Source organism: Pituophis catenifer, unplaced genomic scaffold (assembly GCF_029215685.1).
Source record: "Pituophis catenifer annectens isolate HBS135680 unplaced genomic scaffold, rPitCat1.0.hap2 SCAF_2, whole genome shotgun sequence".
Classification (NCBI taxonomy): Eukaryota; Metazoa; Chordata; class Lepidosauria; order Squamata; family Colubridae; genus Pituophis; species Pituophis catenifer.
In genome coordinates, this window is record NW_027256882.1 from 88085718 (window position 1) to 88100677 (window position 14960).

The 14960-nt window shown below is 37.3% G+C and overlaps 1 protein-coding gene across 3 annotated transcripts; it reads right to left on the minus strand.

Annotated features, from left to right (window-relative positions):
- Nucleotides 1-423: 423 nt before the first annotated feature.
- On the minus strand, nucleotides 424-14845 carry EMC3 (ER membrane protein complex subunit 3). Of its 3 annotated transcripts, none has more exons than XM_070933753.1 (9): nucleotides 14797-14845; nucleotides 13867-14068; nucleotides 11138-11195; nucleotides 7062-7155; nucleotides 4885-4989; nucleotides 2424-2505; nucleotides 2243-2322; nucleotides 1607-1689; nucleotides 424-593 (listed from the first exon to the last, which is right to left on the minus strand). In XM_070933753.1, exons 2-9 carry the CDS (start codon nucleotides 14019-14021, stop codon nucleotides 465-467), a joined length of 786 nt encoding a protein of 261 aa, XP_070789854.1. In that variant the 5' UTR covers nucleotides 14022-14068; nucleotides 14797-14845; the 3' UTR covers nucleotides 424-464. The 3 variants fall into 3 exon arrangements, with proteins under 3 accessions (XP_070789854.1, XP_070789855.1, XP_070789853.1); XM_070933754.1 differs by having other exon boundaries at nucleotides 14703-14814; XM_070933752.1 differs by having other exon boundaries at nucleotides 14600-14814.
- Between the last annotated feature and the right edge of the window lie 115 nt (nucleotides 14846-14960).

Consider the following 14960-nt stretch of genomic DNA (forward strand, 5'->3'; position numbering starts at 1 on the left):
AGGTGACTTTCTAGTAACTTGAACATCTAGATAACCAAATTCCACCTAAATTCAAGTCTTTAAGGATAGGTAGTTTCTCAAATGTAATGGGGTTAAGCCCTAACTGTCAAGGAACTTCAGCGTTAAACCATCTTTTGGGAACGGTGACATTTAACAGATACAGCAGCAGTGTATTGAATTCTTAATACATTTCCACTATCCACAACGTATAAATTCTTCTTCCAATGAGTTTGGCTTGGGCTACAAGTTTAGTAGTTTACATTTGATCAATGAAGAACTATCAGTACGAGTTCTAAGATAACTCAGAAAACATCTGTTAATCTCAGAAGGTGCTCTTGAAGCAAGACTTTTTGCCTGCAGCTACATAATTCACAGAAATTCTGATGAAATTTATTCTGGTCATCAATAAGAACACACTTCCGATATTAAACATAACTGATTTAATGTCAACCAAATGAAGGTCCTCAGAACATGGATGTCTGCAATTCTTCCTTAAACATGCCTTCAAAGCGGAGATCTTTAGCCATGAGTTCTTCCTCAACATCTTCCAGTGCCCACTGATGGTCAGTCAGTTCTAGAGCCTCCCATTCTGTCTGTAATGGCAAAAAAAGAGCACTGATAGGATCAGTAGAATACAGCCAATAGCTACACTGGCTCTTTTGAAATTTATGAAGAGGTCTTGTTCAATATGTTTTAGGAATCTACATTTGAGCAGTTGGGTATAGATCCACGATTAACTTATTTAAAAACTGTCTGGACATTTAACCAGCCATCTTCCTGGCCAATATGTCAGTTGGTGCCAATGCTTAACATATTTTGCATAACACATCACTTTTATCCAAATAAGATTCATAGGGGCTTTGATGTTGTTTTCTCTCACTAAAAATAAACACCGAAGTAGTTCTATAGATTACCAAGTAAATTCCTCATATTTCCATTGTGTCCACAACTTAAACAAATTCAGTCATGTGAGTTTCTTCCCAAACTCTCCAAAGCACTGATCAAGTTTCTTGCGCTTGGCTGCTGCTGTGAATTAACTGAATATTCTGATACGTACTAAATTCATAAGCAGTTCGTGTTAATGGTCTTTTCACTGGCAATATGCCAATACATTTCCAAAGAACTGCAGTATAGTTAAAAAATACTAGTTGTGAATATGAATTTTTAATGTAATTATTGTCTAGAGCAGTGTTTTCCAACGTATAGCCTGAAGACCCCTGGATTCTCTTAGGGGTCTGTGAAATCAAAATTATTTGCCAGCCTTTGTTGAAAAATAATACTAGAATTAAATGAGATAATCATGCGATCTAGTAGCAGCAGTGAAAGTGTGAATTTTAATTTTTAACACAATAAATATTGATAAATATAACTTATGCAAACAAAGGCCACATTGGGATCGTTAATAATTTTTAAAAGTGGGAAAGGGTCCTGAAAGAAAATATTTAAAAAACACTAGAGAATTACTTAGTAAGCATCCCTACCATGAATTCCAGATTAGCATATTCTATAGCTTTTCTTTCTTTAAAAGCATTTCCTCTGTACATTCAAGGAAATGCTATCTATGATTTGAAGAATTAATTTAAGCAATTGGATAAAAGTATTGTACCTTGAATGCTTTATTAGTATCTGCAGGCATGGCCATGGCTGCTCCTGTCATCTGCTCCTGCATTACTCTGGACTGATCAGCAGCTAGAAATATGAAAACAAATGGATCATTATAGTATGCTCTACAAGCACACTAACAGAAAAGACTTTTTGGAAAGTGATAAACCAGCATTCATCTCTGTAAGTAATGAAATATCCTTTCAGTGTTCAGCCAATTATGTAAAAACAACAGGCTCAGTTTTCTTTAGTATTAAACTGAAGACTAAAAGCTTTACACCTAAGTAGGGCTAAGGAAATATATTTTAATTTGCAGAGGATACTAACATAAGCAATTTGATTTGCAATCATAACACTAAAATTATTTCAAATAGAGTCAGCAGTGAGAAAGCTTTTCAGGATAGAAAAATAATAGTTATAAATTCCAAATTGTATAATATATATGAACTGGGTTTCTCACAATCCTTTTGAATTAAAGCTACAAACAAGCATTTCCTTGAATGGATATACTTTATGTCAGTTCGTGATTCATTCAAAAGGTTAACAGATTAGTAATCTGAGGAAACAGTAGCTACATTTGATTCAAATTTTCTCGTCTCTCTGTAAAACTTTTAATGTAAATGAGCAGAAAATAACTTACCGTTATCTTGGCCAAGAATGAGAGTATAAATGCTTCGAAGTCCAAAGACATTTAGAAAATACCAAGAAGCTGAACTTACCCTAATACATCAAAGAAATGAAGTGTTATTTAAGAAATAAGGGTCCCGTGTACAAGATTCTAGATCCGCTTCAAATAAGGTCAAACAATGAAAAGCTCTTACCAAGATGCATCCAAAGTAAGCAATTCAATACCCTGTTGTAGCATTGGTTTAAAACGCAATGTCAGAGGAAAGGGGACTTTTGCTGCAAAAGTTTTTAAAAAAAGTCGGTTAAAAAGAGAACTATTCTATATGGCTTACTGCCTTAGAAAAGAAGATATATTATGAGAAGTTGCTTAAAACAAAACTTTCAATAAATTGAAAAACAAAAAGAACGGAGAATTGAAAAACAGAAAGGCAAGAAAAGTTCAAAAAATAGAGTAAGCAGAGAAAATGCACAAAGTATAAGGTAAATAACTCCTCAAAACAAAGCAAATTAAACTAACAAGTGTCACACATATACTGTCAAGAAAAATGCAAATCAATACAAGAACAAAGCAGAAGCATTTTGACTAGTGTATAGTATTGGCAAACGAGAATAGCAAGATAAATTGTGTAACACATACTTAGATCAATTACTTCCAAAGGAAAGATAATCTTTCTTCATATTTACCATGTTCTAAACCATAAAGCAATCTGATTGTAAGTTCTTTCGTTTCAAAGAAGAAAATTAAAGCTAATAAATAATGATTTAATAATGACATCTCCATCTCCACCCCAGACCACCCCAACGATGCCCTTGATGTGATGTCTCGCTGCCTGGAGGCCGTGCGGGTCTGGATGGGGTGGAACAGGCTCAGACTCAACCCCTCCAAGACCGAGTGATTGTGGGTTCCGGCACCCCGATATAGTCAGCAGGTGCCATCGCTGACTATTGGGGGTGAATCTTTGCCCCCCACAGAGAGGGCTCGCAATCTGGGTGTCCTCCTGGATGCACGGCTGTCTTTAGAAGAGCATATGACGGCCGTGGCCAGGGGGCCCTTTTATCAGGTTCGCCTGATTCGCCAGTTGCAGCCCTTTCTGGACCGGGACGCCCTGCGCACGGTCACTCATGCCCTTGTTACCTCCCGGTTGGACTATTGTAATGCTCTCTACATGGGGCTCCCCTTGAAGAGCACTCGGAGACTCCAACTGGTCCAGAATGCGACCGTGCGGGTGGTTATGGGTGCAACTCGTTGTGCCCACGTGACACCCCTCCTGTGTGAGCTGCACTGGCTCCCAGTGGTCTTCCAGGTGCGATTCAAGGTTTTGGTTACCACCTTTAAAGCGCTCCATGGCATAGGACCCGGGTACCTTCGAGACCGTCTTCTGCCACCAATAGCCTCCCACCGGCCAGTCCGCTCCCACAGAGAGGGTCTCCTCAGGGTGCCATCGGCCAAGTTATGTCGGCTGGCGACACCCAGGGGGAGGGCCTTCTCTGTGGGAGCCCCAGCCCTGTGGAATGAACTGCCCCCGGAAATACGTAAGATCTCCGACCTCCGAGTGTTTCACTGCACACTGAAGACCCTGTTGTTCCGCCAGGCTGGGCTATCAACATAATAATTTTAAATTGGGGTATTTTAAATTTCTGGGGTTTTAAATTGAGCCAAATCTATTTAATCATTTTAAATTTTAATCGTTGTTTTGTCTTGTGTTTTTAAATAGGCTGTACACCGCCCTGAGTCCTTCGGGAGAAGGGCGGTATAGAAATAAAATTATTATTATTATTATTATTATTATTATTATTATTATTATTATTATTATTATTATTATTATTATTATTTATGCAAGGCTCCCATAGCCTCAAAACAACAACAACAATAACAAATGTATCATCCAATAAATCAATGTAAAATTTTCACTCAAGGCTCCGATTATCTTACTTCTATAAGTAAGATAAACTATGTGAAGGCTCTAATGTTAGGTATGGTGGAAAGAAAGAGGAAGACCATCAGCAAGGTGGATGGATTCAGTTACATACAGGGTAATGGGTGCGCAGTTGAAAGAGCAGGTTAGAGACTGAAAAAGTCTATTGAAGAGTTGACACTCTTCAATAGACACCGACCGGTTCGCTCGCACAGAGAGGGCCTCCTCAGGGTGCCGCCGGCCAGACAGTGCCGGCTGGCGACCTCCAGGGGGAGAGCCTTCTCTGTGACAGCACCTGCCCTCTGGAATGACCTACCCCCTGAGATACGCACGATATCAGACCTCCGGACTTTTCGTCGGGCCCTGAAAACACACCTATTCCATCTAGCCGGGCTGGCTTGATCCTATCCTCTCAGTTTTAATTGAATTCGGTTTTAATTGGGTTGTTTTAAATCTTGGGCCGAAATTATTTAATTGTTTTTTAAACTGTTTTTAAATTTTATATGCAATGTTTTATCTCGGCTGTACACCGCCCTGAGTCCCGCAGGAGAAGGGCAGTATAGAAATAAAATAAAATAAAAATAAATAAAAATAAGACACTCGCATGATGGTACTTAATTAATAAAAGAATTGACCCCCCACCCTCCATTGTAGAGGATCTCTAGAATGTCACATCTGCATGCGAAGTATTTCAATAGTTTCTGATTGTGTAGGCTTGGAACCCTAGATTGACACTCACTTGTGACAAAGCCTGAGAAAGTCATGTTGATCCAACCACCAATTAAAATCATAGGTAACACATTTGTTACATTCCCCTTCATCATATCTGTTAGCATGGTAGGATCTGCAAGGCAAACAAATGTTCAAGTGAATATATGGCAGTTTGCCTCCACTGCTGGATTTCTGAAAAGCTTTGAATACAAAAACAGAATGAAACAAAAGATCACCCTGACTTAATCTTCATTTTGATATTTAGCCAAGCCAGTTTGGTACAATTATTAAAGTGTTAAGAGTAGTCCACCCTCACTCACAGAAGGTCACTGGTTGACTTTGGATCAGTCACTCTCAGGACAATCGACCCCACAGATTAAATTCTTATGTGGGGAAAAGTTAATTGAGGGAGTGCTATGTACTCTGTCTTGAGGTCTTGAATGAAAGATAGGGTAAAAATCAAACAATCAAACAGTATTTAAATTTGCTTTTTGAGAATGACTGGCCTGTAGGGTGGACTACTCTAGGCTATTCTTCTTGTAAATATTGTCAGTATCTCTTAAAATTTCTCTGGGTACAACAGCCTGAAAAGTTTTTGCATCTTTTATAAATAGCCTGTGAATTTATTTCAGTAAAATTAATGAGTGGTTTTTTCTTTTTTTATTTTAGCCTAAATTCATTTGGAATTGTTTTAAAATTAATGTTTAAAAATAAGGAGTAATGAATGAGTACTCTTAAAATGTATATAAATAAATAAATAAATAGATGTCAGTTGTTATTTTTAACTGTCATTTTAAGGACATGAATGCGACAAAGTAGCTTTTAAAACAGTAAACGGTAGCAAAATCTTAACTGTTAGGATCAGAATCTGAAATTGTACAAACTGCTCCAAATTTATTCCATTCAAGAACCTGGAACATGTTATTCTTGCAAAACAATTAGAAGGAAGTTCAAATAAACAATAGTAACTACATTTGTTTGAAAGAATGAGCTTAATTTAGCTTTAGCCACAATGATTACACCGTCAATCCTATAGACTACTTCACTATAAAGTAGAGGCCACAGTGACTCTGTTCTGGAGGTTAAATATCCCTGCCACTCACTGTTTAATTCATTTAAATTTTAAATTGATAGGAAAAAAAATATGACTGAGGTCAGAGCCTCATACGTAAAAAAATGTTCAATTAATCCGAACTCAAGTTAATTCCCTATATGTGTGGAATTCTAGAATAGCAGAAATGCTGTTGACAGAATGGTCTGATTTTGCATCTACTCGAGAGCAGTCTCTGTTTGGAAGGACAACAGAGGCTGCTTGAGAACCAGCAAACCAGAATGCCAAACTAGACTATAGCTGAAGTATGCTACTGTAAAACAAGCCCGTTTCAGACTGTATATAGCAGGGGTGCCAAACTCAGTTTCATTGAGGGTTGCATCAAGGTTGTGTTTGACCTGGGGGGGGGTGGAAGGGTAGGTGTGGCCAGGGTGGGCATGGCCAGCTCAGCGTCACTCGTGTCAGGGGCACCTGCGGTGGCCTGAGCACTCTGCCAGTGAAAATGGGCTCCCAAGGTCTGCTTTTGGCTGTGACGGCTTCCTGTGACCCTCTGCCAATGAAAACGGAGCTCAGGAGGGCTGTGGGCAGCTCTTGCGAGCTCTGTTTTCACTTGCGACGGCCTCCTACAACCCATTGACAGTGAAAACAGAGCTGGGGAGGGCTGCTGGCAGAGGCCCTGTGGGCTGGTCCTTTGCTATTTCCAGGGTGGCCCCGCGAGCCAGATCTAAGCACCCTGAGGGCCAGATCCGGCCCCAGGGCCTTGAGTTTGACACCCCTGGTATATAGAAAGCTTTGCTTTGAATCATAATCTAAACCTTGGTCAGTGTTTGGTTGATATACAGTAGAAAGCATAATCACAATGTAAGTTCCTGAATCATTCAACCATATTTGTTACTTTAATGTGTTCTGAGCTCTAGTATTATGTGTCATTGGAAGACAGATATATTATGAATAAAGGGAAACCACACTTCTTCAGCTGATCCTGCAGGATTTTCAAGAACTAAAGCAGAAAGACTTATAATGCAAGATATCTAGCTTGTTTTATTTTTCTAAATAAATCAGCCATCAAATCAATAGCTGTTTCTAAGCCTGAAACTAAACTAAATGTTTCTAATAACATTAATAAAACTATTTCAGGAAGGCTTCTTACATACCTGTCATTGGGGAAGGAGGCACTACCTTTCTTTTAGTTTTCTTAAAGAACCCATCATCAGGATTATTGAAATAATATTTCCGTGTCAGAAATGACTGAAGGAAAAAAGACAACATTTATCAAAGACTTAATCTCACAACAGAATGATTAGAAAGTGGATGTTAGGGGAAGGCTGTAAAACTATGTTCCAGTATGACAGGAAGAGTGCTATGCTAACAGAAAAAATGAACACTTGCTAAAATGAAGAAGTGAAAGACCTGTGGATAAGGAAAACTGGATATAAAAAAAATGATAGATGCAAATATGAAAATGAGAGAAATTGTTATATAGAAAAAGCTACAAAAATTAAGGAATGGTTAATATTAAATGCTGAGATAATACACAGTAATAAAAATTAAAAAATGGAAGTGGATGAAAAGGGCTAAACAAGAATTTTCCAGAAAAATAAAATAGTAGAAGTGAAAGAAATGCATTAAAAAATTACAAAAGGGTCATAAATGTGAGAAACTTTAATCATAGGAAAGCTGCGGGTATAGTTGGTACAACAGGCAAAATGTAAAAAGAGTGCTTAAAGAGTGGTTGTGTACCTTGGATATCATGAGTATATTATTAAAACCTATATCAAGAAAGTATACCTCCAGATGGGATGGGAGTCTGTTTCATGATCTGGCCTTTCTCACAAGCTGTTTCCTGGACTCAAAGGTCATTTCCGAAGTTTTCAACATAACCTTATTGCATTATTTCATATTTTTTTTCTTTTTCTTGATTTTGATGATGTTATTTGACACTCAGTTTATACACAGCATAAACAAAAAGCAGCTGATTACATCTTTCAAAATGTATGGTGTTCCCAGTTCTTCAGTTAGTAATATTTAACTACCTTCTAAACAACAAAAATTCATTTTTAAGAAGATCTTTTTTTTTTAATTTGATTTATATGCCACCCTTCTCCGGAGACTCAGGGCAGCTTACAATGCGTTAAGCAATAGCCTTCATACTTTTGTATATTTTATACAAAGTCAGCTTATTGCCCCCACAAACTGGGTCCTCATTTTACCTACCTTAGAAAGGATGGAAGGCTGAGTCAGCCTTGAGCCTGGTGAGATTTGAACTTACAGTAATTGCAGACAGCTGGTGTTAATCACAATGCTTTTAGTCTGCTGATCTTAACTAGATATTTCATCACCAGGTTTTTCATTCAGAAATAGCACCAAGTACAAAAGGCTGGGAAATCGTCCTCTTCCCTACTTTTGATACTTCAGCATTTTAAATTAGCAGATGTCAGATGTGATTGTCCCATGGGCCTGGATGTGCATATTAATAATAGAAACACTTTACCTTTTAAAGATACTGAAGTATATTTAACCTTCCTGAGAACTGATGTTCTAAGAATAATCTCAAAGCAATCAATATCTTATTTCCTTAATTTTTACTCAGAATAGAATCTTCCCATTCATTTTATTGTAGTCCAAAAATAAGTCCAAATGGAAAGATGTCACCCTCATTTTCCTTAAGAGCCTCTGTGAATCTAAGTCTAGTGTTGACTTTTGGCCCTGACCTCAAAAAAGGGTAACCCAAAGCTTATCTCTATCCGTAGTTTAATTTTCACTAGGAATGGGACTTCCCCATGCATTTTACTAAGGTCCCCAAAAAGTCCAAACGAAAAGCTCTCACCCTCACTTTCATAGAGAACCTCTATAAATGTCAGTTTTCTGACCTGACTCCAAGGAAGCCTAATCCTAATGCCAACCCTAATCCTAGTACTAGTTTAATTTCCATTGGGAATATAATTTTCCCAAGCATTTCACTGAGGTTCAAAATAAGTTTGAAAGGAAAACTGTCATCCTCCCTTTCCTTAAGGACTCTCTGCAAATCTAACTCTGATAGCAATAGCATTTAAGCTTATATACTACCCCACAGCACTTTACAGCACTCTCTGGGTGGTTTACAATGTAGAAGCATTATTTGCATATTACCCCCCAACAATCTGGGTCCTCATTTTACTAATCTCGAAAGGATGAAAGGCTGAGTCAACCTTGACCCCCATCAGGACTGAACTCCAGGCTGTGGGCAGTTTGCCTGCGATACTGCATTTTAACCACTGTGTCACCAATGCAGTTGGTGCAGATGTTGGTATTGGCTCTGATTGCAAGGAAGCCTAATCCTAATCATAAACTGAACCATAATCCTAGTTTAATTTTCACTGGGAATGGTATTTTCCCATGTATTTTCTCAAGATCCACAACAGTTCCCAATGAAAAACTGTCACCCTTACTTTCCTTAGAGAACCTATTATAAATCTAAGCCTGATGCCAATATTCACACCTGACTTCTAGGAAGCCTAACCCTGATCCTAATTTTAAGTGGGAATGAAAAGCGTTAATTTTAAGTCCAAATGAAAAGCTGTCACCCTCACTTTTCTTAGAGACACACTGTACATCTAACACTGATGTCGCTATTGGCTCTGTTTTTAAGTAAGCCTAACCCTAACTCTATTTTAATTTTCCCTGGAAATGGCATTTTCCCATGCATTTTACTATGTTCACAAATACACCCCAATGAAAAACTGGGACCCTCACTTTCCCTAGAGACCCTCTGTGAATAATAATCCTGACATCAGTTTTTAGCCCTGACTTTAGAAGCCTAACTCCAAATCTAATCCCAGTTTAATTAATGGGATTTTCCCATTCATTTTACTGTAGCAATAGGTCCAAACATAAAAAAGCCACCCACACATATTTGCCAGAGCCTTTGCAAATTTAAGCCTGAGGTTGGTTTTTGGTCCTGGCTTCAAGGAAGTTTAACTCTAACACTAATTTAATTTCTATTTGGAATAGGATTTTCCTATGTATTTTACTGTGCTCCAAAAATAAGTTCAAATGTAAATGTGTCACCCTCACTTTCCGTAGAAAGGCCCTGAGAGTCTAACCGTATGTCGGGTTTTGGCCCTGATGTCAAAGAAGCCTAACCTTTATTTTTACTGGGAATAGATTTTTCCCACACCACAGCCTATAGCTCTAATAGAATTAGGCCTTGTACAACTCCCAAAGATTGGCCATTCAATAGGAGCTACAGCAAATCTGTTTAAACACAACTTGTACCCATTTTTAAGCACCGCAAGTTCTCCAATCTATTCCGGTTAATCAGGGCGAAGGATGTGAATCAATATTTACTTTTTCTCTTTTGATTTCTAAATAAGCAACTAGACACAAAGACAGTTTTTTCCCGAATGCCATCACTCTGCTAAACAACTGATTCCCACAACACTGTCAAACTATTTATTAAGATTGTATTACTATTATTCTTCTCATCCTTCCTATTACCTATCTCCTCCCACTTATGACTATAGCCATCCTGCTTGTATCTTTATGATTTATATTGTTTTGTTTCCTAGTATGATTTGATTGCTTATTACTCTCAGTGTTGTTTCTTATGATTCTTGACGAATGTATTTTTTTTCCTTTTATGTACACTCACAGCATATGCACCAAAGACAAATTCCTGGTGTGTCCAATCACACTTGGCCAATAAAGAATTCTATCTATCTATCTATCTATCTATCTATCTATCTATCTATCTATCATCTATCTATCTATCTATCTATCTATCTATCTATCTATCTATCTATCACCAAGAGACAGAACTGGCAAAATGTGGTTATTACAAGATTTCTGGTGATCAAGATTTTGTTTTCACTCCCTGCAGGTGTTAAATATGAAAGGATATGAAGGCTGAGAGAGAAGCTAAGTATCTCATGCAGGGAAGCTCTGACTTTCATTGGTCTACTAAGGAGTATTTTTACTAACAGGTCTACACTAAAAAAATAAAAACAGTAATAATTCTGATAATGCTATCCAGCTAACTACAACAATGATGGCTGGAACATTGACTAACATGAACAGGAACTAGCTAACTGGAGATGGATGGATTTCTCACATCATTTAGCACAAGAACCACAGAGTAGCACAACTATAGTTACTGGAAAATCTGGTTTAGTCAATCAGGCAAACATACACAATAGCCTTTAATTTCAACACACAATAATGACAATTTCACAACTAAGAATATTTTACATACCTGCTTTGGAATGTACTTTCCATTTTCTCTGAGGACTCTACTTCGAATGAGAACTTGGCTGAAACAAAACAAGGCCATTACATAAAATAAGAAAGAAAACAGGAAATCAGTAAAAAGATGCACTTCTGTATGTTACATTTGGGCAAATACCTTAATGACATTAACAAGACTAGTTTTCATTTACCAAGTAGTATCGTCTTGAAAATATTAAGGAAATACATGGAGCAATATGTCACAGTGTGTTGAGAACTATTTCATTCCTTTATGCTGACACCATCAAACAATGTTTTAGATTTACCTTTAATAATGCCTTCATTAGTTGCATCCTCCATACACAGTAATGTTTTATGTTTAAGGTAACACAAGCCTTAAACATCCAAAGGTAGAGCTTAACAATCTGCTATTTTATGGAAATCAAATCATATGTAGATCCTTACTAACATATAAACAGCGATGAAGTTTGGTGCCTGTTTCATTTATTTCATGAATAACCGTTCAACTTGCAATAAGCCATTAGGAAATAGGAATTGCTTGCACTTCCTTTAGGTGCAGTAACAACTGAGTGCTTACTATAATTGGTGATTTCTCTCACACACATCACACCATTAGCCCATAGCAATTACTCAATAATATTTAGAGATTTCAAACATTAATTCCTCATTTTTAGTTCTGCCACAATAGGATTTACATATAGAATTTGACCTGACCATTGCCAAAATTGGATTGTCTTTTTCTTTCATTGTATTATACATTTGGTTATTTATTTTTGAATCGCTGTCTTACTGCATGACCTGCTCATGTTTCAACTTCAGTTGACAAGTAGATGACTTGACAGTCTGCAGAATTCACTGATATGAAGCAAAACTCATACTTCTTTCAAGGATAGCAAATCATTCAGATCCCGAGGTAGCAATATGTCCCCAATCCATATCTCCATACTATTATTTCCGTGCTTGAAAGTGGATATAATGTTCTTATTGTGGAATGTAGAGTTTGTTTTGCACCAGATATAACAAACCCATGTAACAAAGTTCAATTTTCCCTTCCAGGAGTCTGGAGGTTCAATCATTTTACATTAACACCCTTCACTATATCTCTTCAATCCATACTTTTCTACACTGGCAAACTGTACTTGCTTCCATTGTGTCCATACTCTGATTTGTATATTGTTAGTCCTCCATTTACAACCATTCATTTTAATAATAGTTGAAAATTATGACAGCTTGGAAAAAGCTATTTACTTGTATTTACAACTGTCAAATCACCCCCACGATCATGTGACTAAAATTTGAGCACTTGGCAATTGGCTGACATTATGAATAGTTGGAGTGTCCTGTGGCCACGTGATCATTGCAATCTTTTCTGCTGATTTCCAGCAAAATACACCCACTGGGGAATTTGCAGGATTTGTTTAATGTCTGGTGATTTGCTTAACATCAGCTGTAAAAACTGTTGTAAAATCAATTTGACTTACAACCGCAACTTAGAACAGAAATTTCTATCCCAATTATGGTCATAAGTCAAGGACTATGTGTACTTTATTTTGTTCCTTAAATTTTCATTTCTCCTTTTGTTCAGTCTGCATCAACTCCATCCAAACAGAACTTTATCAGTCTTCTCTTTCATCTCAACCCATTCATTCTTCCTTCAATTATTTGTTTTGCAATTGATCTTCAACCTTTCGGTTTATGTGACTAAACCACCTCAACCATGCTTCTTTTGTACTGCCACTCACTTTATATAAGTCTACATTCATTCAACACCAATACAATCTTGATCTTATCGTTTATTTTACTACATAAACTTCTTAAATTCTCTATTTCTAATACATCCAATTTATTTGCATATTTCTCCTGATATACCAATTATTTTGGCCTTCAATATATTGATTTTTATTGTATTTAACATCTGCTATAAATTATTTAGGTTCTCAGCCAACAGTATTGTGTTGCTGCATACAAAGCTACATGCATTTCTAAGCAATACATCTCCTAATGGCACCACAATCATCCTTTGTACATTTATCAATGTATAAATTAAAGACTAAATAGGATATCATACATCTTTATCTTTCACTGTGATCAGTGTTGAGCTATTCACTAACATTCTTTTTATAGTCATGCAAACTTCAAAGATATTTTGATCTTACCACGTTCACCAACCACCTTTCAACTCCATGGCTATACAAAACATTTTATAATTCAAACCTCTTTGTGTAATTTTTTCTTTTAATTTTCCAACATAAACCATCAACTCAATTGTGCTTTAGATTTATTGATTTCATTTATCTAGCATAAACAGATTTTAAACTACATATTTAAAATAGACCTTTCTAAGTAGATGCCCATCACAAAAATTAACACCATCATTCATTCTTGGATCTTCTTCTGTTGCTATATATGGCAAGAATAATTATATGTGGCAAAAGGATAATTATATGTATTGAAAGGATAATACATTTGTCTATCTCAGGCACATATCATCAAGACTTGGCATAATCTAGTCTGTGATTGGGTATCTTAGGAGCAAAGGAAGATCAAGGGATACTCCCAGATTTCCTAATAAAATATACATGTCTATAGGAAGAGCCGATACAAAATATAATATGTGCCACCTTTTGCAAATGGCAGCTCTAGATCATCCATCATGTGCTATAATCAATCTACATAGTATATTATTATAATTATTATTTAAAGAGGCACTCGTCAACTATTTAGGACACCTCTTACCTGTCAGACACTTGTTCCTGAGTAAGCTTTTTATCACTCTGGAGAAGGATGGATACATAGTGACGAATCATCCCCACAAAGAAGGTGATGAAGACTATGGGAAGCACCACCCATAATCGAATATTGGAATCCAACAACAGTTCCGGTTCACTCATTTTTAAGAAGAGTTCTGGTCATGCACACCAGCTTCAGTCATTAATCTCTAAAAGATGACAAATTATAGTATAATAATCGATGAGTCTAAAAAGTGCCAAATAAGAAATTATCATTGCCAACTTTTCCAGGAGCATGTACAAAATGTACATTTAAACAAAAAAATCTAGAAGAAACATAAGATTTGGGAGATGCCATGAAAGGTTTGAATATTATTTTTTTCATTTGCCTTCAGGAAAACCTCAGGCTGGAGCTGCTAGTCTGACACCATGGCTTAGATTTGCACAGCAGGAGAGAGGAGGGCGTGAAGAATAAAGTTAAAGGAAGGGCAGTTAAAAGAAGCAGGGCTTCACTTAAAAGAAGGTATTAGTTTCCAGACCTATTTTTAAGATAAAGGAACTCAGTTCTAAAGCAGAAGAAATAAGATACGTCAAAGAAGTCTTTAAACTCGCATTACTGTTTGTGTCTTTCCCTTTCCACGAAGTAACCATAGTCCGCTTTCACATGCCTAGAATGAAGTCCTTCGGGAGAAGGGCGGTATAGAAGTTTAATAAATAAATAAATAAAATAAAATAAGTACCTGGGACTTGATCCTCGGCACTTTAAACAAAAGGAAAGACATAAGGAAATGATTTTATCCCTATTTCTTAAATCAGAACAATCCCGCTCTTTGGAGGCCCCACCTTTCCAAATACGGCCAATGGGGAGGCCGAAGCCCCGAACTGTCTGATCAGGCTAACTAGGGAAACATTGGGAGACCCGCTTTTCAACACCGACCTGGTCCCCCTTCAGCCTTCCGGGATCAACGACTGACGTCCTCTTAAAGTGCCCGACAAGATGGCTGCTTCCTAACTGATGAGGTCATCACAAAGCGCCCCGCCCCGGCGGGCGTTTGGCGGGAGAATTCCAAAACGGGAAGGAGAGCGCGCGCCGAAGTTGTG